This window comes from Ruditapes philippinarum, unplaced genomic scaffold (assembly GCF_026571515.1).
Source record: "Ruditapes philippinarum isolate M1 unplaced genomic scaffold, ASM2657151v2 ctg3137_1_1_1_1, whole genome shotgun sequence".
Classification (NCBI taxonomy): Eukaryota; Metazoa; Mollusca; class Bivalvia; order Venerida; family Veneridae; genus Ruditapes; species Ruditapes philippinarum.
The window spans coordinates 1-27,728 of record NW_026861528.1 but is presented as its reverse complement, the minus strand read 5'-3'; the positions used below and the strand labels follow the sequence as shown (position 1 = coordinate 27,728).

The 27,728-nt window shown below is 31.7% G+C and overlaps 2 protein-coding genes across 2 annotated transcripts; one reads left to right on the top strand and one right to left on the bottom strand.

Annotated features, from left to right (window-relative positions):
* Positions 1–2,083: 2,083 nt before the first annotated feature.
* LOC132715939 (uncharacterized peptidase C1-like protein F26E4.3) lies at positions 2,084–13,477 on the bottom strand. Its single transcript, XM_060699056.1, has 4 exons — positions 13,455–13,477; positions 6,170–6,355; positions 3,269–3,406; positions 2,084–2,366 (listed from the first exon to the last, which is right to left on the bottom strand). Exons 2-4 carry the CDS (start codon positions 6,336–6,338, stop codon positions 2,356–2,358), a joined length of 318 nt encoding a protein of 105 aa, XP_060555039.1. The 5' UTR covers positions 6,339–6,355; positions 13,455–13,477; the 3' UTR covers positions 2,084–2,355.
* A 1,934-nt stretch (positions 13,478–15,411) lies between these two features.
* LOC132715934 (kielin/chordin-like protein) lies at positions 15,412–21,579 on the top strand. Its single transcript, XM_060699046.1, has 4 exons — positions 15,412–15,538; positions 16,041–16,199; positions 20,195–20,335; positions 21,301–21,579. Exons 2-4 carry the CDS (start codon positions 16,043–16,045, stop codon positions 21,309–21,311), a joined length of 309 nt encoding a protein of 102 aa, XP_060555029.1. The 5' UTR covers positions 15,412–15,538; positions 16,041–16,042; the 3' UTR covers positions 21,312–21,579.
* Positions 21,580–27,728: the final 6,149 nt, after the last annotated feature.

The following is a 27,728-nucleotide window of genomic DNA, read 5'->3' as shown; positions in this document are numbered from 1 at the left end:
TACATGCCTGTAGATGTTAAAGTGACCTTAGGTCCATTTGAAAAACGAACTCCTTTGGCGGGCGGGTGGACGCGCGGCGTCCAATATTTTCCGGGGAATATCTTCTATACACATGAAGGAATTTTAATGAAACTTCATAGAAATGTTTACCACTATGAAAAGCTACTTCGCGCGCAGATTTCTAGGTTAAAGATAAAAGTCACACTAAGAGTTCATTGACAGACGTTTGTCCTAGAACATAACTCTTAAATGCATAGAGGCATTTCAATATATCTAAGAACAAATGTTCACAGTTGTAATGATGAGCATCGTATGCTAAAATCAGGTCCCTGCGACCAAGGCCAAGGTCACACAAAGGATACAAATTTCAGATAAAAATGTGAACTGGGACCATTAAGTCATCATTTACTGAGGGATTGAAACACAAATTGTCATTTCATGACTACGTACGTGAAACATGTAACTCAGCTTAATATTGCAAGGTCAAGGTCACTAAAGATGATTTAATATAGAGATTTCGTCCGGAATATATAGCCTACACACATGAAGGATATTTAATGAAAATCATAGAAATACTCACCACAATAAGAAGCTGGTCTCGCGCTAGGTTCTCTAGGTCAAACGTCAAGCTCACACGTAAAGGACATTAAAAATCGCTTGTCCGGAGCAAATCTTCTACATATATAGAGGGATTTTAATATTGCTTGGTACAAATGTTCACCATTGTATGACGGAGTGTCGCATGCAATATTTAGGTCCATGAGACCATTGTCAAGGTCATTACATATGGACCAAAGTTCAGATAAAAAAATATGAAAATGTGAATTGGACCATTTAGTCATCATTTTGGGGTTTTGAAACACAAATCATTTTCATGATTACTCTGTCAAAAGCGTATGTGACGGGCGTATTTTTCAACAATGTTCCCTTGTTTTATTGTAATGTTGAGCTGAATGGATTACATGTATATATATATTACATAATAGACTATTATAATGGTGAATTACCAACTGTTAATATTGAAAATTGTTCAGGATATAACATACATCTTAATCATAAGTATAAAAGGACTGTTCCACTCTTTTCATAATTTGAACATAGTAGGCACATTTCCAAGGATATTTATAAATATTACCTTTGCTCACAAGAGTAAAATATCGTTCATATTTCCCAAATATCCTGAAAATTTGCCTGAAAATATGTTTTGATGATTCCTAGGCCAAGTTTGAATATGGGTCACCTGGGGTCAAAAACTAGGTAAAACTGTTCAAATATGGAACATCATTGTTAACACATAGTGGTCACATTTTTGACTCACCTGTCATGAAACTTGGTCAGAATGCTTGTCTAGGTAATTGCTTGGATTAGTTCGATGGGTCAGTAGAACGATCTAGTGATATCTTGGACCTCTTGTTATCCTGAACATAATACATGAACGTATTCTTATACCTCTCTTTCTTGCATTTTTGCATATCTATAATGCCCACATCTCTATATATGGATATTACCTTTGGTCACATGAGTTATTTGTCGTTAAAGCGAAATAACCTATAGAATTAAAAGGAATTATTGCAACTGTTCACTTACTGTATATCCTTGGATGGGCATAATGTTTTTTCTTTAAAGATAAATTATGCCTCAGAGACGAATTTATTCTTGCATCTTTTAAAAAGGGCAACCTTGAGTTTTAAAATGTTTAAATATTGGTTTTAGGGCATGTTAGACGCGTGTAACATGTCGAAAATAGTACTTAATGTGAAACTATCTGTAAGAAAATTTCAAAAATGTAAACAAAGCAGTATTTTGACTTCCATACAAAATACAATATAACTATAACTGATATAACATAAACGTATACTTTTACCTCTTTTTCTTGTATATAATACATTAAGGTATTCTTATACCTCTTTATCTTGCATATAATACATGAACGTACACTTACTCCTCTTTATCTTGCATTTAATACATAAACGTATTATTATACCTCTATTTTCTTGCATATGATACACGTATTCTTATACCTCCTTATCTTGCATTTCACTGTATGTGAAAGAATAAAAAATCATCAAAACAACATGATATAGACACTTTATATCTTTTTTATTTTTATTCCATCATTAAGCTTTTTTTACAATTATATTATCAATATGCCAATTAATATTCTTTTTTCGCCTATGACAGTTCTGGAATGTACATGACGGGGTATGGTCAAATATTAAAAATATGTACTGTAAATGTAAATAAAACAAACCGTAATTAGGTAAAAGTTTCATTTTAAAGTTTGATTTAACAGATATTAGCAATAGAAGTTCATATCCTTTCGTTTGTGGTCAGCATCTATGGTGAGATTTATTTTCAAGCGTCCACTGTAAATACATAAATAAAGCATATTAGTTAACATATAGAAATCCTGTGCAAGCAAGAGATGTTTAAGTTTGTAATTTTGTTGCATGTTTTCATTATGTTTGTTGATTGAATATGGTCCCATCGACATGTAAACTTTATAAGGCCAACTGCACAAAAAGATAACAACAGTGTATATTTTAAGTTGAAAAACATTTCGGTAGATCATTGAAGTTGTAATCTTTACATTTGGCAGTTTTCTACCAACGTTGGACAGTTTTCACATCAAGACTATTTCAATTTGTTTGACGTCAACAAAATAAGGTACTAATGGTGGCATATGTCTGTCGATGTTAACCACACAATTATCGCGTTAACTATCTGACTAACTAGATAGTTTTCGTGTTAACAAGATAACAGATATTTATCAGACTAACTAGATATTTTTTTCTGCTAGATAACGAAAAAGTATCTAACTTCCAAAAACACTAAAAAGTGCCCAGAACTGCCAACACTTACCAGTTAAATAATAGATAAGTATCTGTTTATCTATAAAACTTTTGTGTTTGTTAACTTTTTAAGTATCAGATAGTTTTTGATATATCTAGATAAGTTTCCAGTTTAAGTCTAACCTAGAAAATTATTTCACTCAATTAACTTTTAGATTATTTCGAGTAACATAATACAATTATAACATATTCAATTTGACGAATTATAAGTTGAAACGTTATCCCTTCCATTTTTTTGCATTGTAAGGATTTGAAATTTAACCTGCGCTTAATTATAAACATAAATTACATTGCATACATAATAATATTGAAAATGTTATGAAACATAATGTAAATGACTACATGTATTTCAAATGATAAAAAGTATAATATTTTAAAAAGAAATTGATTTCATGGACAAATATAAAACAAATTACCACATGCAATCTTGGTACATGCAAGCACGCCGTCACTGCATGTACACGTATTACAGTCTATCTTTTTGCTCTTCGCGTCCGGAATGTTTACTTTTATTTTATCACTACCTTCACCAACTTCATAGTCACAAGACTGTCCTGAAAAATCACAGCTTCTTTGTGAATGTTTGCAACTCATCGATATTGAACATACATTTGGCAGAGTATTTTGTCTCTTTTTCACCCGCATGGACGGTTTGTGAGTACTTGGGTGCTTGTGTTTGTTTTGAAGATTTATCGTTTTAGATGCTACATCTTTTAGATATTGTTATCTAAGTTATCATTATACGTCACAATGTCTTTATTACATCAGTAAATGATCGCACACACAAATTAATGCTGTTGACCTACATCAAATTGCAAACAAATTCCGAAAAAATAGTTATAATTCTTTTATGTAAAATAAAAAGTCTCAGTTGAGTTGAGTCCCTAGCTTTAATGACTGCATAATCTCTCTCCTATTGTTTTGAGTGAAATTGACTCAAAACAACCAAAATTTTAAGCAAGAGGCCATGAAAAATAGCGTATGAATTAGTTTTTGACATAAAATACAAGATGTAAGGCAAACGTAATCATTTTAGCTTAATTAAGCACCTAAAACTCACTTTTTAAAGATGAATATTATCATTTTGATGAGTGTTTTTGTAGTATATACAAAAGTCCATGACAGTTATCACAAGCACCTAATCTCGTATAACAGTTTCTTCCCCATGGAATACATTCAATGGCAAAAGACATGACACATTTCATATCAAGTAGTGATTACATAATTGGGAAGTGTCTCGGATAAAATATTTTTATTTACAAATGAATTCTCTCGATAATGTTGTATTTCTATCTGATATGAAATGTAATGGTTGTTAAATTCGGGTGTAACCTGTTACGAAAATAACTTTTAGTTAAAATGTTTGTAAAATATGAAAGCAAAGATCAACGAGGCAGGGCGGCATTCAATGAACGTATCTGAAACCTAAACTTTTGGCAAAAATAACTAATGATATCTACATAATTATATTCGTCAGGCCTGAAAAAAAAACAAAAAACAAAAAAAAACATTTGTCATCAATTAAGTCTAGTAGGTATGAACAGGAGTTAGGAATACTAACGAGTAAACTCGTTTATATCCCTCGTCATATAATACAAATCACTTGACTCCAGATTTGTGCTATTTTACAGTTGTCTGTATAGCTAGCAGTACTTGAAAGAAATGTCAGAAAATAATACTTCATAAACGAACCAATGATTTCTTGTTCAACTATATATTCTACTCATTTTCTTTAAAGATATACTTTGCTCAAATTTGATAAAAAGAATATTGATAATTTCTACACAATTCCTTAGTAAATATAAAATAAACAGATTTGTTATATTGGTGGTCACAATATGAATATATAGTGTCATTTAGAAAACTGAAGTGTTTTTTTTTAAGAACAGCACAAATTTACTTGACCTGTTATAGGAAACACATCTTCCCATAAATAGTTTATTCATTCTTTTATTGAAGTTAGGCATATTCATAAAGAATTTGATAGATTTCAATAAATTTTTATCAAAATTAGAATCAACATTTCAATCATCTTTACCAGTATTACAAAAAATATTTCAAGGATATATTGGAATAAGCAAAATGTCCTTCAAGGTCAGACGATCCGATAATGATCCCGGTACTCCATCGCCCTGCCCCCCCCCATGCCGTTCCCCAATCTTTCTGTTTAAAATGATTCTGTTAAAATACTCAAAAATCGTGCAAAGTTTATATAATTTCAAAGCGAAGTTTTCATCTGCTTATATGTCTACATGTTAATGTGGCATACCCCTCTAGCATATCTGCTTATATGTCTACATGTTAATGTGGCATACCCCTCTAGCATATCTGCTTATATGTCTACATGTTAATGTGGCATACGCCTTTAACATACCTTTTTAACATTACCTTTTTGACATAAATGTGACACTGCTTCAGAAGATAATTATTTACCTGATGTCGCAGTCTTTAATCCATACATTAATCATACATGTATACAGCATGTTAGACAGCTAATAAAATGTATTTTTTTAATAACACTACATTTAATGCAAAAGGTCGTGGCAAAATAAAGTCTTACATATGAGTGAAATTCAAACTGAAAATGAAGGCTTGTTTTGGAACAGAAAGAAAAATTGACGTTCGAAATGGACAGTTATTTAATTTTGTCTTCTGAGGGTCATGGCAGACATGTTTTCATTACAATAACATTTCGTAGGCAATTCAAAAGGCATTCATGGAAAGCAATGTTTAATTATACGTCTGTGTTGAAATTTCATTTCTTGAAGACAATAGTAAGTCAGTCTTATTTCTAACAATTTTATGGGAAATAATGCTGGTCTAAAAATTGCGATAATATTGTACTAGTATAAGCTAGACTTGTAATTCTTTATACAGTACAATCATGTTTATTGCTCTTTTACAGAATATGATTTTTAAAAGAATATTCATTCAGAAAAAGGGTGCTTACATTATAATCCCGATAGCACGTTCTCTCTAGCTTCACATTTGTCGGACAGTTTAAACCTTTTTTCCGTCTTTCTATGTACGAACTATTGCATTATAACATCTTTTATAACATTTCATTCCGTTTCCTTGGAGTATTATCAAATGTTTTTATTTTGCATACAGAAAAAGCGAAGTTTGATTATATTTAATATGGTTTACTCTAATCATTCAATTAACTTCAATTTGTCGCCCATTTACTAGATAAAACTAAATTTGGTATACTGTTCTGAAAACATAACTTTGTATACATTTTTAACGTATTTATGAATCTTATGAATCTTTATCAAAAAAAATTACGGAATGATATAACAACTTCTCATTGTTCATACCTTTGCCTTCTTTGCATTTTGGACAGCATTGTCCGTTAGCTGGTGGCGATTTGTCACAATCGATTGGTAAATAGCATAAAATTAATGCGCACTTATTCACAGGGGTCCCATTGACAACCATTGTATAAGAAAGCAAAACAAATGCAAGCGCAATTTTGACCGAATCCATTTCTATTCCACCTTTGTCTGAAAACAAATTTCTAAAATATAAGCATTTCTTTGTATTTCATACCATCTATTCCTTATTATCAATGAGGTCCTTTAAATTACAAAATAAGTTAACAAGTATTGTCCGACTGTTGACAAAACAATTGTTTTACTTGTAATTTTATATTTTTTAACATAAATAATAATAAATACCTTGGTATCTCGTGTAGGAATTTTTATCCGAACTTTTTTATTCCTAACTTTTCTTACAGTTTTTTAATTACTTACCCCTATATTTTCCGAATATGATCAAACACTGAATCAACCTGTAAATTTTGACCTTTCAGTTTTAAGAATAAATCAGTCTTACAATTTAATATAGCAACAGCACGTTAAATGACAAGGTATACATATTGACGGTTGACGAAGCTTCTACGATACACATAATCTCACAACATCTGGTTATCTAGTTTATATGAAATTTGTCAAGCATCACGTATTACGTTTAACTTCTTTCAGATCCCTTTAATAACATCAACATCATTTCATGCATCTTCTTAAACATATGCAAGGACTTGAAAATATAGCATGACTGTGAACATAAAGTATCTTTAATAAATACTCGACCATAATGAACATAGTTTCATTGCTCTTAGTTATCTCTTAATCATCAGAGTTTTTTGTTCAAATACCGGCTCAGTGGAAGATAAGGTTATATAACTTTTGTAAACACTATTTCCAGAAGTCAGTGAAGTATAGTGCTGCACAGTAAAATTGTAAAAAAGAAGAAAACATGTAGAGCTAATAAACAGCCATAAGTGAATAAGAGTCCCTAATGGTGTATCAGCGAGTGCTTGCATGCCTGTAGATGTTATAGTGACATTTTGCTCATTTTATACGCCCATTCGAAAAAAGGTATGTAATACAGGAACGCCCCTTGCGAACGGAAGGGCGGGCGGCGACCAATTGTGTCCGGAGCATAGCTCCTACACACATTGAGGGATTGTTAATAAAACTTCAAAGAGCCGGTGTAAATCTTCTTCATCCCTAGGTCCCTACGGCCAAGGTCAAGGTCTCACATACAGTTCAATGTTCTAGTTTAGTTATCATTTATGGAGAGATAAAAACACAAATGGTCATCTTTATGTTTACGGTTGTGAAACATGTAATTTAGGTTTATACATGTATATGCAAGGTCAAATTTATTAAAAATGATAAAATATTAAGATTTTGTCCGAGCAAATCTTCTACATGTATGGTGTGTGATTTCAATATAGCTTCGCACAAATGTTCACCATTATAAGGCGTACAAAATTCAGCTCCCTTCAACCAAGATTAAGGTCACACATAGGAATCAACGTTTAAATAAAAATATGAAATGTGTATTGGACCATTAAGTCATCATTATGGAGGGTTTGAAAACACAAATGGTTATTATCATTACTTCGGACGTAAAACATGTAATTGAGGTTATTATAAGCAAGGTCAATGTTAAAATATAGAGATTTTGTCCGGAGCATATCTCCTTCACCCATGAAATTCAATGAAACTTCATAGAAAATGTTCACCACTATGAGAAATGTGTCGCGAGTATAAACCAGGTCTCTGGGTCAAAGGCAAGGTTACACTGAGAGGCCATTGAAAAGTTCTTGTCCGGAGCAAAATTTCTACATGTATGAAGGGATTTAAATACATGTTGTCAAAAATAATCATCATTATGAGGCGGAGTGCCACGTGCAAATTTAGGTCACTGCGGATAGGGTTAAGACCAAGTATAGAGGTCAAATTTCAGATAAAAATATGAAAATGTGTATTTAGACTACCGGTATTTATTCATATATCATTTAAGGGATTGAAACAAAAATGGTCATTATCATGACTACGGTTGTAAACCATTTTATTAAAGTTAATATATACAAGGTGTCACTGGAGATGATAAAATACCCAGATATTGTCCGGATAGTGTCCGGAGCATATATCCTATATATGTCTAAAATGCTCACATCTTTGTCAATTGATTTTGTGACGGACGTATTTGGCAAAAAATTTTCCCTTGTTTTATTGTTAAGTTGGGCTGCATTGACTACATTCATATACATGTATTTTACATAATAGGCTATTATAATAGTGATTTATCAACATTCGATATTGGAAATTGTTCAGGACATCAACATCAACATCCAAGGAATATTTATGGATATTATTTGGGACACATGAGTCATTTATCATTCGCGCGAAGTAAATTATTTTTTTTTAAGGAATTATTGAAATTGTTCACTCACTGTTTATCCTTGGATAGGCATAATGCTACTTTAAAGGGAAATTTTGCCTCAGAAACGGACAAATTGTTTACTTGAGTTTTTTAAATTGTTTAAATATTGGTCTTAGGGCATGTTTGACATAGTGCTAAATGTGAAATTATTTGTCACAAAAAATGACAAAAGGTTTAAAAAGTAGTATTTTGACTTCCATACAAAATACTAAATCAATATAACTGTACTAATTGTCAAAACAATATTATAATAATTGGTAATTCAGTACTTTTTTGGAAACTATAAAGTACACAAAAAATAAAAAAAAGCTTTTTAGAAAAAGAAATAAAATCATTTCTAGGGCATAATGATGAATTTAATTTGAATTTAATGTATTTTTACTTGACTATGTGTCTTTATTAAATTCTTTTACTTCATCTCAATAAAGAGTGAAATAAATACGCTCAAGGTTCTTGTTTACCATATTTTGTACTTGAAACAGACTGTTAATTAGTTTTAAGTTCATACCGTTATCATTTTTCTTTCAAAACATTTTGCACAACATTTGTATAATGTATAATTTTCACCAATATATTTGCTCTCTCTCTCTGCAACCTGTTTACGAAAAAACTTACATTACTTGTTCTAGACCTTATTCTAATAACACAAAAGAAAAAAATACATAAAAGCAGCTTTTTACAGTGGTATCATTTTTGTGAACTTCAAATTTAAAGAATTACATTTTATGGCGGGGGATGACTCACGTAAAATAAATGTTTTTTACAACACATGTGTGAATATTACAAATATCTAAATGTCATTTTGAGTTGTATATGTCACAGATCGAAAGAGTAACACGTGTGTGATATAATCAACCGTGAAAATGACATTTGTAATTTGTGATTAACGTAGGTTTAAACATGTAACAAAGATCTCACCACGGGAATGGGACCGCAGATTGCAGCGCATTTATTCTAATAAAATATTTTCCTAATATCTAAGCGTTTGCTTTTGTGTATAAATTCAATAGACGGTATATTATAAAACTAAAGAGTGATATCCACCATTTCTCGAAACGTTTAATAATTTTGTTTGAAAAAAGTGAAAAAAATGTGTAGCATTTGGACAGACAGTCTACCTTATTGCATGAAAATGAAAACACTGAAAATGGAAAAAAAGAAAAGGGGAATCAATAAAAAGGAATACAAAACGAAAGAATTAAAAGCAGGCAAAATATTTTTGTTTGGGCTTTTAATGGAATAGAAAAATAAAATAAAGAAAATAATCCATAAAGAACATCATACACGGCAAAATTGAAAATGTTACAGGTTTCGGTTTTATTTGAGCTTGTTCATGGACGGTCCTGAAAAATACCCATGTCAACCAAACTTGGCATGATTGTTTCTTTGGTATAGTGCTTCCAAAGTTGTTCAAAGAATGATTCTATGTATAATTTGTTTTTGCCATGACAACCAAATTTAATTATAAGAAAACAAATCTTCTACAGACCCACCAGGCCCAGAGCATAGATATTTTGTATAAGGCATAGTCTGTTGAATCTCTATCAAGATTTTTCAATTTTACCTTTTTCAAGAATAGGCTAAATCAAACTGTGCCTGTCTTGTTTGTGCAGTGTTAAGGCCGTAAAAAGTCACCGTGTACATTAAATCAAAGATGTTACATTGTCAATCCTTGAAAAGCGCTCATCATGACATAAATGTTGTTTTTGTGGTATTTTTAATTAATTCTTTACACTTGAACTTCCCGTAAAGGACACACGCATTCTTTTACTTAAGGCCAAATGCCTCTGTTCATAAATGGCAAAGACGTGTCCCTGATAACCGTCGTAACATTTCACCATTTTTTAATTCTACTTCAGCTGGTGTAATGGGGTGTGGGTGTTAGCATGCGCTCTCCTGTACCATCCATAAGTATGTTCAATCAAACCGCGTATGCATCCTTTTCCATAATACAGTTTTTGGCGTTAAAATATGTTTACTAAAATTATTGACATACCTCCAGCATTAACCATAATTTCAAAGATCAACTATATATTTTATATCAAATCTCAAAAAAAAAATTGTTGAATTATTCATTACTTCAGCATTTTACAACAAAACTATTACCAACACTAAGAAGGAAAAATGAACCCGAAGATTCTCTTTTTGATTGAATCTGTTCGTATACATTACTGGAAGGGATATAATTATGTAAGTCTCCAAATACATAAATGCATTTTGTTTAAACTATTCACTTGGTTTAAGAAACAACTGTTATTCGTCAATAGTGGGAATGCTTTGAAATGTGTAAAATTATCATTGTTTAAAATTGATTCCGGCATGTAAGAAGATTTTAAGTAAAATGTTGCGAATTTAGCGTTTCAATGGACTGTTTCATCATGAAACAGATTATTTTCCTCCCATTTTCAGCTAAACAGCGATTCAGATTAAAAACAAATACTTTTCAAATAGATATAAGGTCTAGAAGCAAAATTAAATTTAAATCACCACAAAAGCTATTTATTAAAGAAAATGTAGGATATTTATTCTGCGAGATAGCTTTGTCGTGAAGGAGGTAGTCATGTCGCCAAGACGATAGCTTTATGGTTTCAAAAGAACAAAAAATGATATCTGCAAAAAAATGTCAAAAGATTCCGATGTAAAAGATATATAGGATGTTGATACCACGGGTTTCATTATGAAGAAAGAAAGAAACTACTTGACAATATTTCCTTTATATTAGCAGTTATTCCTGTTACACCATTCACGAAGTGAGCTTACTTTTATTCCAACTCCAGGATGAGTAGTAAGCTGTACAAATGTGAACACTGTTTACAGATTTCACATTTCAAATGTACACACACAATTATCTAACAGGAACACATAATGTATACATTGCTCTTAACAATTTAGCATCCCTGAAAATTTGAAGCGTCACATAGTAACCGTTCATATGGGATAATAGAAATATGAATATGACAGTTGTAACAAGAAATATTTATTGAGCTTTTGATGTACTTGTTTTTCAAGCTTTCTGAGAAGACTTGGTTCCCTATTTAAAATGCTTAGGGAGTTTCCATTTTAGCTAAAGTACTAATATCTAACATTGTTTCAAGCTAGTCAAAAAGTTATTCTCCTTTTTCCCTTTTAAAACACCTTTTCTTTCTTCATTGTCTATATATATTTATAATGATAATTCTAACGCTCCCCGTGATTTTGTCACTATAAACAAAGAAGAAAATACTGGTTAAACTGACAATAAACACTGGTTAGGGACTACTTGTATATGTGGCTGTTATGTTTTCTTTCTCGATTATATAGTTCACAAAGCCTTTTTAAAGCAAAAATAAAAAACATTTTATTGATAATTTCAGTTCTTGTATTGTTCTCTTTTCATACAATAACGAAATAATAACTTACATACACTTACGCCACAGATTTGATCCATATCAGTTAATATATATTTTGACAAAACGGCGCCAATCCGTAAGCAGTGTAATGACGTCATCGTGAGTATACAACTCATTCATAAACGCTGACGTCATTTCAAACATACAAGAATGATAAATTGAGCACTGTAAACACAATACATAGAGGATATTCAAGTTTTTTCTATAAATACATGATTTATTTTCATAGAGTGGTATGAAAATAAATATTTCATGAGTGGCGGTAGCCACGAGTGAAATATGGTAATTTTCTTGCCACAATATTAAAATAAATCATGTATTTATAGAAAAAACTTGAATTTTCTGTTTATTAGATACACTTTTCTCTTTTTTGACATTAAAATTTGAAAGACTTTCCCTTAAATTTTGTGTACTGGCAGAATTTAAAAGAAAGTAGTCCGGCAAGACACCAGTGAAAATACGGAAAATATGTTTCACTGCAGTGAAAAATAAATTTTTACAGTGAAAATACGGAAAATGAAAATACGCATTTTATTCCATCAATATTTCTCAATATTTCATTTATAAGTATATAAAAAAATCTAGACTTATAAGTAAGTTTTTATTGTTGAAAACTTTATAAAATAACTTTTTTTTCTTATTATTTCGCTTGTTTCATAATTTCTATATCTTAGCAACAGTAGGGTGCGAAATCGAACAGCGTTTCACGAAAATCGGCACCGGAAGTAATCTCCGCTTGAAAAAAAAGTGATTTTCCTGATTTTATCTTGTTAGAATCGGAATAATATCGGTCTGAGTGGTCGTTTTGATGCGAGCAAATGAACCACCCAGGTGGTCAATTCCTACCCATCAACACTCCAAACCGGTGTTTAATAGCCGATAAACACCGATCAGACCGATATTATTTCTTAATTGAATCTACACATATATCTTAGAACTGTATGCTGTTTATTACATATAAAAAGTAAAAGCTGTGTGCAGTGAAAAAAATGAGTCGATAACAATTCAAACGCTGTAAATGTAATGTTTCATTACGCGATGATATACATATATAAAATTACATTTGTTATTGTTTTTGTTAAATTTTTGTGCCGTGATAATTGTTATGAATAGAATATACACAAACAATTACATACAATGTATTTTGTACGTAACCATAGAGCTGTCTCCTTAGCGACATGACGACTTGCTCCACGACAGAGCTGTCTCCCAGAACAAATATCCTATATTTTCTGTATTAACTAATGTTTTGATCAAATTTCAATCTTATTTCATTTATAGACCTTATATCTACTTGAAACGTTTTTGTTTTTGATATGAATCGCTGTTTAGATGAAAATTAAAGAGAAAATAATCTATTTCATGATGAAAGGGTCCGTTTCAAAATTTCTTAACTGGGAAACGCCTCCAGAACTACATTTCAAACACAATTATAACAACGATGTTTTTTTTTGAAATCATAATCAAATCTACCTGCCATTGTATTCTCCGAATTTCGATATTTGGTGAAGAGTTTACAAAATATATTTAAAAAATGAAAACACTTGACACCTGATTATTAAGCAAAATGAACTAGCTAGGAAGTAGCGATAGAGCGATTAACCGTATACCTCTAAAAGAGGTAGCTCTAAACATCGTTTACCAGGCGTGCTCTGACGTGTTAAAAATAAAAAACTACAACATAACATATATAGTTTATTAGCATAATATGTGTTTACATACATACATAGCCATTTACAATGCAAGAAGTACAGACATGAAATTTTTAACAGAAGAACATGATCAATTCAAAAAGGATAAGTATATTGATAACATGTACATTCAGTCAATTTTCAAAAAAAACAATACAAATTTTCTGCAACTGTGACTAGATCAGTAAATAAAAATTAACTATTAAAAACTGCGTTTCTTTGATCATTATATAGTATGATAGTATAAAATACTAAAGAAATCGCCAGTGTATTTAAACATTGTTATTGGTATTTCTTAGTTGAAAGGCAGAATATATGAATTTAGCAACATTGGTAATACTTTTTGAAAATTCACATGAAAGAAGGGTTATGAACTTTTGGATTGATGGCCATCTACAATAATATGGTTTAAAATATTTGGTTCTTAGTTCTCTATATTTCGGGCATACTAATAAAAAATGATACTCATTTTCAATCATGCGCATATTACATTCTTGGCAAATTCGAAGTTGTCGATCGACATTTGTGTATCTTCCAGTTTCGATAGCTAGTTGATGAGAAGACAATCTAAATTTAGATAATGCTATTTGATATTTTCTTTCATCTATACATTCTAGATATTTTTCAAGATAAAAAGTATGTTTAAATAGACAGTATGAAGATAATCTGTTAGAGTTGTTGATATTAGTGTACCAAGATTGTTTATAAATATCAAGGATTCTCTGTTTGATGAAATAATAAGGGATGACTATATTAGTTTGATTAATCCATATGTCAGCTAATCCTATTTCCTCTAGAATACGTTTTATCTGATAAGCCCAATTCATGTTGTTATATGTAATATTTTGATTAGCATCATTTGACAACATATCATAAACCTTTCTTATTAATACATTGGAAGATGTCAATATTTTAATCCAGTATTTAATCATCAATAGTTTTCTATATATTTTCATAGGTACTCTTCCAACCTCACCATACAGCCCTTCTAGATTTGTAGATTTTTTTACACCAAGCACCTTACGTAAAAATTTACAATGTATCAACTCAATAGCTTTTGATTCGTGATTTCCCCATATTGGTGCATTATAATTTAGGACTGATCTAACTAGGCTATCGAACAGATTACATTTATCTTTATTGGTTAATTCAATTTGGTTGAAAATAATGAACAAGTTGTGTAAAGCATATGATGCGTACTGTGCTATCCTGCTTTGCGTTCTGAACCAAGAACCATTTTTAAATAGGTGTGTTCCTAAGTATTTGAAGGATTTAACAACATCTAATTGTTGTTCACATAAAATAAAATTATGTTGTGTATGACGGCCCCTTTCGAAAATCATTACTTTTGTTTTGTCGGTGTTTATTTTTAGGCCCCAAGTATCACAATATGCTTCTAGTTTGTTTAGTAAATCTTGAAGTGCATTTTGAGTGTTTGCAAAAAGTACCGAATCATCGGCAAATAGTTAAATGAACAGTTTTAGCTCGTCTAGAGTAAATATTCCTTCGATGTCCGTGTTTAAATTTTCGACGATATCATTTATAAAGTATAAAAACATTAGACTAGAACATTAGAACAAACAGTGCAATTAGATAATATCTTTTTAAGATACACTTTAACAATTTGCTTGCTTTTTAGGAGTGCATATGTATAAAGGCAATAAGATAGATGCTTATGTAAAATATTATACGTGACTCATGGCAGTAATCATATAAAATAAATAAACAGATGTTGTAACAAAAAACATAAACATTTTAGATAACGCATATAGCCTCGTCATACCTGTTGATCAACATTAAATAAATATACTTTCTTTATTTTACGCTGTTTTGCTATATAATAAGACGGATATATCTTGAAAGTTGTTAGGTAAATATTTACATAATTGTTGTGTGTTTGATATTAAGAGACATATTCGGGAAATATAGTGATAAGTAATCAGAATAATGTAAGATAATTTCGAAATAAACTATAAGAAAAGTTCAGATAAAAACCCGAATATCATATTATAATTGTAAGATAGATCAAAATTAATTAAAAGCATGAAAAATTATATAATAAAGACAAAATTATGTTCTAATAGACAGTTGCTCACATAAATTTTATGATGTGACTTATACAAGAATTCTTTAAGTTTTAAGAAGCAATCTTCTAGAATCATATTGTGACAAAGGACAAGAGAATAAAATAATTGTTTTATAATCTAAAGTACTTGTTGTTAAATAAGATAGTTGATGATTATGAAAAACAAAGAAAAGATGTTATAAAATATAAAACATTGTCTTTGATTTGTTTACAACTTCATCATTTCGTACGTAATTATGTAAAGCCCCATCAGAGTATATTTATCTTTTTTGAAATTTGTTTTTAGAAATGGATTCGGTCAAAATAATACTTGCATTCGTTCTCCTTTCTAATTTAATGATTGTGAAAGGAGCCCGAGCAAAGGACTGTGCCGTGATAAAATGTTATTATCCACCTGGTTGCGAAGAGATACCAGCTGAGGGACAATGTTGTCCGAAGTGCAGAGGTATGTGTTGTTATTATCATTCCGAATTTTTTCCATTTATTGACTGTTGTTGTTGTTGTTTTTGTTTGTTTTATGTTGTTTGTTTGACTGTTTTTTATATTCATTTATAATATCGTACCTGTTTTATTTATTTGTTATTACAAATAATGGTTATGGGGAAATGTTTGACGACAATTTTTTTATTCATTTATTTATTTGTTTAATGTTTGTTTGTCTGTTTGTAATTAATTACAAACAGACAAACATTAATTAATTAATTAATTTATATATTAATTTATTCATTCATAAACTCGTGTGTGTTTTGTATTTGTATTTGTTATTACAAATAATGGTTATGAGGAAATGATTGACGACAAAATTTCAATTTAACTAAGTAACTTATACCATGTTTTAAATTAAATCATTGAGTGTATGAATGTCACTGCTATTCAAAACCTTGTCGTGACCTTTTCACTATATGTAGTATTATTAAAATAATATATATTATAAGCTGTTCAACTCGTTGTATAGACGCACAATAAATGTATTGATGAAAAACTGCAACATCAGGTCAGTGATGTAGCGGAGTTATAAAATCACTTAAGTTTTAGAGAGTAAAATTATGTATGATACAATTATTATTATTTTTATTATTATTATTATTATTCAAATTTTAATGTCAAAAAAGAGAAAAATGTATATAATAAACAGAAAATTCAAGTTTTTTCTATAAATACATGATTTATTTTCATCGAGTGGTATGAAAATAAATATTTCATGAGTGGCGGTAGCCACAAGTGAAATATGGTAATTTTCATGCCACAAGATGAAAATAAATCATGTATTTATAGAAAAAAAACTTGAATTTTCTGTTTATTATATACATTTTTCTCTTTTTTGACATTAAAATTTGAAAGACTTTACCTTAAATTTTGTGTACTGGCAGAAATTAAAAGAAAGTAGTCCGGCAAGACATAAGTGAAAATACGGAAAATATGTTGCACTGCAGTGAAAAATAAATTTTTACAGTGAAAATACGGAAAATGAAAATACGCATTTTATTTTATCAATATTTCTCAATATTTCATTTGTAAGTACTAGTATATAATAAATCTTGTTATTTACATACTAAACAACTGATCACATTATAGCATTAAATAAACGATACTTTCATCTAAATTGTTGACAAATGTGGCGGTTTTATAAAGATATTCAGGCGTAACAAACATATAGCAATTGCTGTTTATTTTCGGAAAATGTTACACCTGTATGCACTACCATTTAGATGAAAATACGTTAAGGTCCAGGTGAGCTGATATGTCTATAAAATGTTTTATTCGAGAAATATTAAAGCGTGAATCCTGGCCTTGAAGTTAAAAGCAAACAACTACTTTTTTAAAAAAAATATGTATCCCGATCTCAGGATCTTATTGGTCTATGCACATTATGTGGCTGCTACAAACTATCAAAGTTAATATTTCCCTTTAGACTATGTTCATCACTGACCATTACATCACATTGCTTTAAAACGGAATGTAACATGGTCAGAAAAATTCAATGAACAAATATTTTGTGTAAACGGGGACGGAGATTTTCGGTTAGATATCACAGGACCATTTGTGTAATTTACCATATGTTCGGAAAAAACGAGATCACAGGACCATAGGTTTAAAGTACCAAATGTCTGGAATGTCTCGGTTCGATATCACAGGACAATTTGTTTAAGTTACTAAATGTCCGAAATGTCTCGGTTCGATATCACAGAACGATTTATGTAATTTACCAAATGTCCGGAGTGTGACGGTGCGATATCGAAGGACCATTTGTTTAAGTTGCCATATGTCCCGAATGTCTCGGTTCGATATCACAGGACCATTTGTGTAATTTACCATATGTTCGGAAAAAACGAGATCACAGGACCATAGGTTTAAAGTACCAAATGTCTGGAATGTCTCGGTTCGATATCACAGGACAATTTGTTTAAGTTACTAAATGTCCGAAATGTCTCGGTTCGATATCACAGAACGATTTATGTAATTTACCAAATGTCCGGAGTGTGACGGTGCGATATCGAAGGACCATTTGTTTAAGTTGCCATATGTCCCGAATGTCTCGGTTCGATATCACAGGACCATTTGTTTAGTTTACCATATGTCCAGAGAGACTCGGTTCAATAACACAGGACCATTTGTTAAAGTTACCAAATGTCCGGAATGTCTCGGTTCGATATCACAGGACCATGCATTTAGGTAACCAGATGTCCGGAATGTCTCGGTTCGATATCACAGGACCATTTGTTTAAGTTACCAAATGTCCGGAATGTCTCGTTTCAATATCACAGGACCATTTGTTTAAGTTGCCAAAAGTATGGAGAATGTCGGTTCGATAGCACAGGACCATTTGATAAAGTTACCAAATGTCTGGAATGTCTCGGTTCAATATCACAGGACCATTTGTTTAAGTTGCCAAAAGTATGGAGAATGTCGGTTCGATATCACAGGACCATTTGATTAAGTTACCAAATGTCCGGAATGTCTCGGTTCAATATCACAGGACCATTTGTTTAAGTTACCAAAAGTCCGGAGAATGTCGGTTCGATATCACAGGGCCATTTGTTTAAGTTACCAAAAGTCCGGAGAATGTCGGTTCGATATCACAGGACCATTTGTTTAAGTTGCCAAAAGTCCGGAGAATGTCGGTTCGATATAACCAAATGTCCAGAGTCTCGGTTCGATATCACAGGACCATTTGTTTAAGTTACCAAATGTCTGGAATGTCTCCGTTCGATATCACAGGACCATTTGTTTAAGTTACCAATAGTCCGGAGATTCTTGGTTCGATACCATTTGTGTAATTTACCAAATGGTCCTATGATATTGTAACGAGACTCTCCGTCCCCCGTTCACAATCGTTTCGTTTGGATTTGTTTCGACCTTTGACATTACTTTGATAATAATATATGTAATGTATACGTTATTTTCTAACAGTAGTGTAGTATATGTGAGTGTTATTTGTTTTATGATTCCAAAATCAATTGTTTTACCATAGATCACGTCACATAAATTGCAATTAAAATGTAAGTAATAAGATATTTAGATGCAGCTGTTACTTTGTATATGTAATAAACAACATACTGTATTATCTATATTTGTGTAGGTTCAATGATAATTCTAACACTCTTCGTGATTGTGTCACTACAGACAAAGAAAAAAAAAACGGTGTTTACTTGCCAATAAACACTTGTTAGGGTCTATTTGTATAATCGGCTGTTATGTTTTCTTCCTAGATAATGTAGTTTACAAAGCTTTATAAAGCAATTTAATAATGAAAAAAAACAACAACAACATTAAATTGATATTTTCAGTTCTTATATTTAAGTTATAATGTTTTCTTTTCATACAATACTGAAATAGTATCTCTTATACACTAACACCACAGATTTGATCAATATCAGTTACAAAACGGCGCCAAACCGAATGCAGCGTAATGACGTAATCCTCATTATACATCTCATTCATAAAGGCGCTACAATGACGTCATTTCAAACATACAAGAATGATTAATCAAACAATCCAGCATGAGACGTGAAAACTTGATAAAATAACTTTTTTTCTTATTATTTCTTTTGTTTAATAATTTCTATAACTTAGCAACAGTAGGGTGCGAAATCAAACAGCGCAAAACGAAAATCGGCACCGGAAGTAATCTCCGCTTAAAAAATGACATTAAATGATCTTCATTATTTTATCATGTTAGAATCGAAAATATAGGTCTGAGCGGTGTTTATCGGTTATTTTGAAAAACTTCAAACCGGTGTTAAATAGCCGATAAACACCGTTAAAACTGATATCATTTCTTAAATATATCCGGCAATTTAAAACGATCTGCTAAAGCAACGTCCCAGCATTGTGTTATAAGGGGCAAAAAAACAAAAGTGAAAAATAGGTACTCTGTCAAATGTATATCTAACCATAATAAAGTTGCATGCATGAATAAATAAGCTGTTGATTTTTCAGGCGGTAAAAGTTGTAAATATGAAGTTGGTGAAGGGAGTGATAAAGTTAAAGTAAACATTCAACACGGAGAGAGCATACAGATAGAGTGTAATACATGTACCTGCATTGATGGCGTTCTTGCATGTACCGAGAAAGCTTGTTGTACGTTTTGTTATATTTTTGTCCGTAAATTAAAATACTTCTATATATAATATATTCATTTTATTCAATTGTTTCAAGCAGTTATTTAATATCATATACATGTATTATAAAACATGATATGTTACAATATTATATTACATCTTTTTTATTTACAGTGTAATTTATGCCATATATAAATGGAAACTTGCATGATGTTTCTACTCTGGAACAAGTTCTTGTCCTTCATTATATTCTTCACTAGCAATTTTTTCTGTGCGTCAGGATAAAAAATTCATTTATTTTATAGTTCAATTTAATTGCATATTAAATAGTCCCTTTTACTTAAATAAATAATATTCTTTCCAAAATATTGAGGTTCATCAATGTATAACAAAATTAATGATCATTAATCAACTTGTTTAATCTAAATATAAGACAGAGTATGTTTGTCTTTATAGATAGAAACTCTAGTTTGACTCAAAGTGCATTGTTTAGTAATAAGGTCAGTTAAGGAAATTGTAAGGTAAAATGGCCCGAAAGTTAAATGGGAAGTAATACCTTCCCTTCCAATAGTTTAAAATTAATGATGTTTAAACTTTGATTGAGATTAAAAGTTACATTCGACTGGTGTGTGTTTGGGGGGGGGGGTGAAGTTGTGTGGGAATGTTACTTCGCACCAAGTACATCTCTTAACGAAGTGTACCTGTAACTGAATGTGAACTATTGAAACATTGCATAAAATAATTGGCAAACTCAAGAAAAAGTAAAACCAATTTAACGAATTTTCAACTCAAACTATATTTTGCTTATATTTCATATACATTTGTGTAATTTACTTGGTACAGTTCATATGTCGATGGAGTCATATGAAACGAAAGCATGTGATTAAAGAATGCACCATCTGTCATTAAAGTTGGTGAGATTTAGATAGAGGAATAAATTGATTATATATTATAGGATTAAACTGTTATATGTATGTATTTCAGTGCCAGCTTGAGCATACAATTCACCACAGACGAACGAATAAAATCTACGACAGCTAATGCCTACTAAATCGGATCTTAAATTGAAACAAAAATGCTTTTGAACTTTGAACTGTTACGCAAAAAACTTTTACACAAATGTTCAATAAATTATAATAATTATATTTTATTTCATTTTGGGGCATGTTATGCTTAGTAGTTGATAATGACCCCGTATTTTCTAGAAAACTCAAATCATTCATAAGATGATTAAATAAATTTCGTAAAGATATAAAAATCGAATATATATCATGTTGTCTATATTTTCCACATATAATAAAGCCCACTTAAATAGAAATACGTATAGATACACGTTTATGTTTGACATCTTAGTTTGATCTCTTTAAAAAAAGTTACTTGGAAAAAGGAGAATCAATAACTGCAAATGTTAAAGTGCCATTATGCTCATTTTGTCATTGTATGGTTGAGCTGAGTCGACCATATATTTCGAAAGATTAAATGTTCTAATCATGGTTGACCAGCAGTTGATAACGGAAAAAAATATATAATACATGTCATGCTAACGTGTGCTCGTCTTAATTCAAACCTGAACCTATAAAATTCAGATCAAGGTGAGAAGTGCGCATCACAACATCTCTATACTCAAGGCAAAATCTTGACATTGCATCATCTTAGGTGACCTCTGATCTGGTGACCTGGGTTAATGTGCATGACACAAAGTCTCATGATGAACATTTGTGCCTTAAAACTCAAAACATGTTATTTGAAAATTTCTCTTTGCACAAAGAAGTTATTGCCTGAACAAGTTGGGATGCATGCACGCACACACAAACACTAAGAAGCCTTTTTGACAATTATGTTGAGCTCAGAGCAAGCAGGTTTAACAAAAATCCTCTTAAAACTAAGCAAAATACAGTGCAGACATTCAAATTTTGTTTTTATTTGACGTTTGACCTCTTGTGATCTTGACCTTTTGCGAAAAATATGACAAACAAGATCAACAAGGAAAAGCGGCGTTCAATAAACGCAACCCCCACACGACCCACGAACAAGAAACAGCGGCAAGGAGCCAAGGAGGACCCAAAACAAAAACAAGACAGGGCGCAAGGGAGAGGCTTATCACTAAAATGTTATATAAGAAATAATAGTAACCGACAAGGAAATCAAGATAAAAGAAAGCAAATAATGATTGATTAATAGGCAAGACAACTCAACTCACCATAAAAAACATTTGTTTTAAGTAATATTAAAATCAATCTATGTACATGTATATAGAAGTTATACTCACAAATGAATGCTTTGATGTGTAATTTTCCTTTGGTCATGAAGTAAGACCTTGACCTTTGCCATAGACACCTAAATGTTTCGAAGAACAATCCGCTTCAATATGGAGAAGATTTGTCCCCAGTTATATTAAAATTCCGTCAAACAATTAGAAGATACGCTCTGGACTTGTGTTTTGGGTCGACCCCAGGTGTGACCTTGACTTTGGAGTTGCGGAACTGGGTTTTGTGTGTGACAAACCAACCCATCATGGTGAAAATTGTATCAAACTATTTTGTAATCCTTCAGGAAATAAGAATGATATAACCCAAACAAATCTAAATGAACGCACGGACTGACGGACATACTTATTTAACCGCCAAAAGAGAAAAGTGGTGACTAAGTTGACCTCATCATAAGGGGGCTCACCAATTTAAAAATCTTCTAACTAGTATGCATAATACTTCTAAGCATACGCAAGATACAGCACCAACAAACAAATGTTATTATTTCTATTTGACCTTTGACCTCTTGTGACTTTGACCTTATTTTTGCGTGAGACAACTCAAGTCAACATGGATAACATTTGTGGTAAATTATTGAATTTCATCTATGTTTAAAAAAGTTATACTCGCAAATAAATGCTTATATTTTGTTTTTGACCTTAAACCCCTGTGACATTATCCTTTACCACAGACACATGAACTTTTCGTGCGACACTCCGCCTCCCTCCCTATGGAGAACATTTGTCCCGAGTTATATATAAAACCCTCTATGCATGTGAAAGTTGAGCTCTTAACTTGGGTTTTGCGCTTACCCCAAAGTGTAACTTTAACCTTTGAGCGGTGGATCTGGGTTTTGTGTGCGGCGACATGTCAACCCATTATGGTGATGGCTTGTACAGACAAATTATTCTATAATCCTTCAAAGACTGAAGAAGAAACAGCGCCAACAAACAAATTTCAATATTTTTTTGCCTTTGATCTCTTATAACCTTGACTTTTATTTTGCGCGAGACATGGAGAACATTTGAGCTAAGTTATATTAAATGCATCCATATATACTGTATACTTTCAATGTTTTTTGTTGTTGTTATTTTACCTTTGACCACTTATTGTGACCTACATTATCATAGACACCTGAATTATTCGCGCGGCACTCCGCCTCTCTACGAAGAACATATTCCGAATTTCTATCAAAATCCCTTCATAAATGTCGAAGTCATGCTCCTGACACGGGTTTTGCGCTGGCCCCAAAATGTGACCTTGACCTTTCAGCGGTGAACCTGGGTTTTGTGTGCGAAATACTAGCCCATTATGGTGCACATTTGTACCAATTAATTTTGTAATCCTTAAAGAATGAGCAAGATATACACCGGAAAATTCGTGCGGAAGAGCTTACGCACGGACGCAAATACACCGAACTATACGTAAAAAGTGGCGACTAAGTCGAGTGCACCGCAAGCGGGCTAGACAATAAAAAGGCTGTTCCACCCTTTTTTATAAATTGACGATGCAAGTTAATTCCGATGGATATTTATAGAAATTCCCTGGGTCACGTTAGTTTTCGACCGTTTATGCGAAGCAAATCATGACATTGACAGGAATTACGGCAAAACGTAAAGTTATTTTCACTTTAACCTATTTACTAACTATATACGCTTTGATTGACAAAATGCCACAATAAAAGTGTGTTCTGTGTATGAACGGGTTCTTGATGACATAATATCAAAATTAAACAAGAGGGCCATTATAAAATTTAATGTTTCCTGTAGAGCCAGTAATGAAGCTGCATAGAGTTTGTCATTAAGAAAATATTTTAGATGTCTGCTACAAAATGCTTCAAGATAAATATTTATGCTCCTGACAGGGTAATTTTACACAAGAAGAATTAATTAATTGTTTCACTATGGTCTATATAATCTAATAATCTAAGTTACCCCAGGCTGGGCCAATTATGGCCCCATGGGAATTACTATAAAACTATTAAAGAAGACTACAAGATGACGTTACATGTTAAAACTCAAAGCTTTAAGAGGTATGTTTACATCTTTACTGTACAAGTAAGTTAAATATCGGGGTGCATCCAATGTAGACTCTGTTCTCATGATCTACGTTACTTTTGAATGTCTACTTGACAAAGCTAAAATCTCTTTTTTTTTCAAAATGTTTAAGATGTTTTATATTGTTTTGTTTTGGGTTTAACGTCACATCGACACAGTATAGGTCATATCGCGACGTTCCAGCTTTACTGGTGGAGGAAGACCTCAGGTGCCCTTCCGTGCATTATTTCAGGCACGAACGGGCACCTGAGTAAAACCACCGACGTTCCGTAAGCTAGCTTAGCTTCGTCGGGCCCATGTGGATGATTTTCTTGCTGCTCTGCCTTCCTATAAGACATTGTGTACTTTTGTTATGGTCATCCGGTTAACTTTTGTATGTTTCTTTTTTGCGTTCTTTAGGGAAAAAGTTTTTTTTAAATTATACTTATTTCACCTTTTGCAACCACGGGGACCGTTAAATTTTGCTTGGCGGGAATTTGTTTAGGGCTAAGAGGGAGGCTTGGTGCACTATTAACCGGTTTAAACTGCCTGGCAGTGCTTATGCTGCGGACTACTCCATGCGGCGCACCTCTATGTTGCTTATAAATTATATCTTGTTGATCGTTTACTTGCAATTTTGGTAACCGAATTGTGTCCCTTCTTGTTTTTCTCGTCTACGGTAATTATCACCCCTTTTACCCTTCTTTTTTCAAACCCCACCCTTCCCTGTCATTCATATTGTTATATATCATATATCAAGTCGTCCACTTATATGAAACTGAAGTGTTTGAACAATTATCGCCGTTAAATTATCAAATATGAATAAGATTGCACTATAAAATCAAAAATAACTCTTTAACAATTCTGTCTTACCCAATGATGATAAATGTAATAAAGAAAAGAAGTGTTTAAATGTCAATGAGAGGAAGAAATGTGATGATAAAAGTGTAAACGAAAGTAATGCAGAAAAAAAGTGTTTAAGTGTCAATGAGAAGAAGAAATGTGATGATAATAGTGTAAATGAAAGTGATAAAGAAAAGAAGTGTTTAAGTGTCAATGAGAAGAAGAAATGTGATGATAATAGTGTAAAAGAAAGTGATAAAGAAAAGAAGTGTTTAAAAGAAAGTGATGAGAAGAAATATGATGATGATGATTTTAAAGTTGAAGATGATGTTAATAGTGTCAGTGATATGAGTAATGAAGGTGAAGATAATGAAAATAAGAGGTGTTCAAGTGTTAGTGGAGAAGGAAAATGTGACAATGGTATATTGAATGAAGTAATGGGTAATAGAATGAAAGTGTGTAAAATAAGAGATGAAAATGATGATGGAAATGAGATAAATGAAGAGAAGATAGACGAAAAAGTTGAGATGAATAATGAAGTTAAAAAGGATGTTAAGATGAATGAAGTCGAAAAAGAAGTTGATGACAAAATAAAGATGTTAGGTGAAGAAAAGGAAAAAGATGAAGAAATATATCGTGCTACGAAATTAATTCTAGATGAAATGAGTAGAGAAGATCAGAAGTTGACAGAGCTAGATGAAATAGTAAGAAAGCCAAAGAGAGAGATGGTATGGAAAAGGTCAAAAGATGGAGTGTTGCGAAGGGTGTTTAAAAAGGAAATAGGTAGAACTGAATCTAATTTTGAAGAAAATAATACGGAGGTAGATCTAGAAAGTAAAGAGAATGACAGTGAATCAGATGGAAATGACTTTTGTAAGAAAGCATCAGAGTTGTTGAAAGTAGGAGTGATGCCACTGGTGCCACCGGGCAGAAGAGATTGGAAAGGGGATAATGAATTTCATATACATCTAAATGGCTGCGATTTTACTTGGCCTCCACAACAATGGCAACAAATGACCCCTGACCGTCGACTAATGGCCTGGGAGCACACGGCTTTCCAACTCGAATATTTGCAGAATGGAGTTCTTAGTCCAACAATGTCTAGAAGCTTTCTGTTAGACAAATATAACTTTCTTGCGCTGCCAGGATCCGGTAAAGTTAAACGTGAAGAAAATGAAAAAGGGGCTGCCAGGGCGAGATTTTATTTGTATCAAATGCTGAGCGAAATAGCAAACGGCAAGAATCCCTCTGAAGCAGAGAAATCACAAATCATTACTTTAGAGGTAGTAAAAAATACAGGAGAGCTGCAGAGGCAATTAGCTTTACTGGAAATTCCACTAAGACTTGTAGTTTAATTAATAAAATATATGTGTTATTGTGACAAGTATTAAGTGAAAATAACAGGTGTAAATACGTTTGTTTTTAAGTTATGATTTGACTGTTTTGAACTTAGTGAATTTAGCTTGAGAAAATTTATTCAGTTTGAAGTTTATTATATTTAAAAAATAACTGAATAATGTTGTTATTTTAAATGGACTGTCGTCAGAGCTATTAATACGAGTAAATAAGTCGAGGCGCTTTTAGAGTTCATTGTGAAAATTGAACATTATTTAATAATATTGAAGAAATAGACTTCATTTAGTTGACTATTGTAGACTGTTCCTGTTTAAAGTGTTTCTGTTGAATTTGTAAAATATTTATCATATTGACTTAAAATAACTTTGAAAAGTGACCTTGACCTACCAGTGATGAGGAGAGATGTATAAAACACTTTATTTAAAGTTAAAAGATTATATAGTTTATAATATAAAGAGTTCTATGTTTACCACATGTTGTGATAATTGTTGTTATTTAATTTTAGTTAATTGGAACAAATGTTTCTTTATATTGTTAAAGGATTTTTAAAGTAATTGCTTCTTTTTAAATAATTTTAAAATAAATTAAAACATTAACTGAACATTATCCAGGAGGATAAGTTGATACAAAGGTGGGGGAAGTGTTATATATCATATATCAAGTCGTCCACTTATATGAAACTGAAGTGTTTGAACAATTATCACCGTTAAATCATCAAATATGAATAAGATTGCACTATAAAATCAAAAATAACTCTTTAACAATTCTGTCTTACCCAAACTTTTGACTCGCGGAAACTAGTGACAATAATTACGTTGACAGCAATATCTGAATCCAGCTAGAAGTACGAGCTGGTTTAACTCATTCAAGTTATACTGTCGAAGAAGTTATACGTTATTTATAACCTCTAAACAACAGTTTGTCAGTT

Excerpts from the sequence above, each read along its gene's own strand:
- LOC132715934 (XM_060699046.1), top strand. The coding sequence starts at position 16,043 with ATGGATTCGGTCAAAATAATACTTGCATTCGTTCTCCTTTCTAATTTA. Across the intron at positions 16,200-20,194 it reads ATGTTGTCCGAAGTGCAGAG|GCGGTAAAAGTTGTAAATAT; the intron begins GTATGTGTTGTT and ends TTGATTTTTCAG.
- LOC132715939 (XM_060699056.1), bottom strand. The coding sequence starts at position 6,338 with ATGGATTCGGTCAAAATTGCGCTTGCATTTGTTTTGCTTTCTTATACA. Across the intron at positions 3,407-6,169 it reads AAAATGCAAAGAAGGCAAAG|GACAGTCTTGTGACTATGAA; the intron begins GTATGAACAATG and ends GTGATTTTTCAG.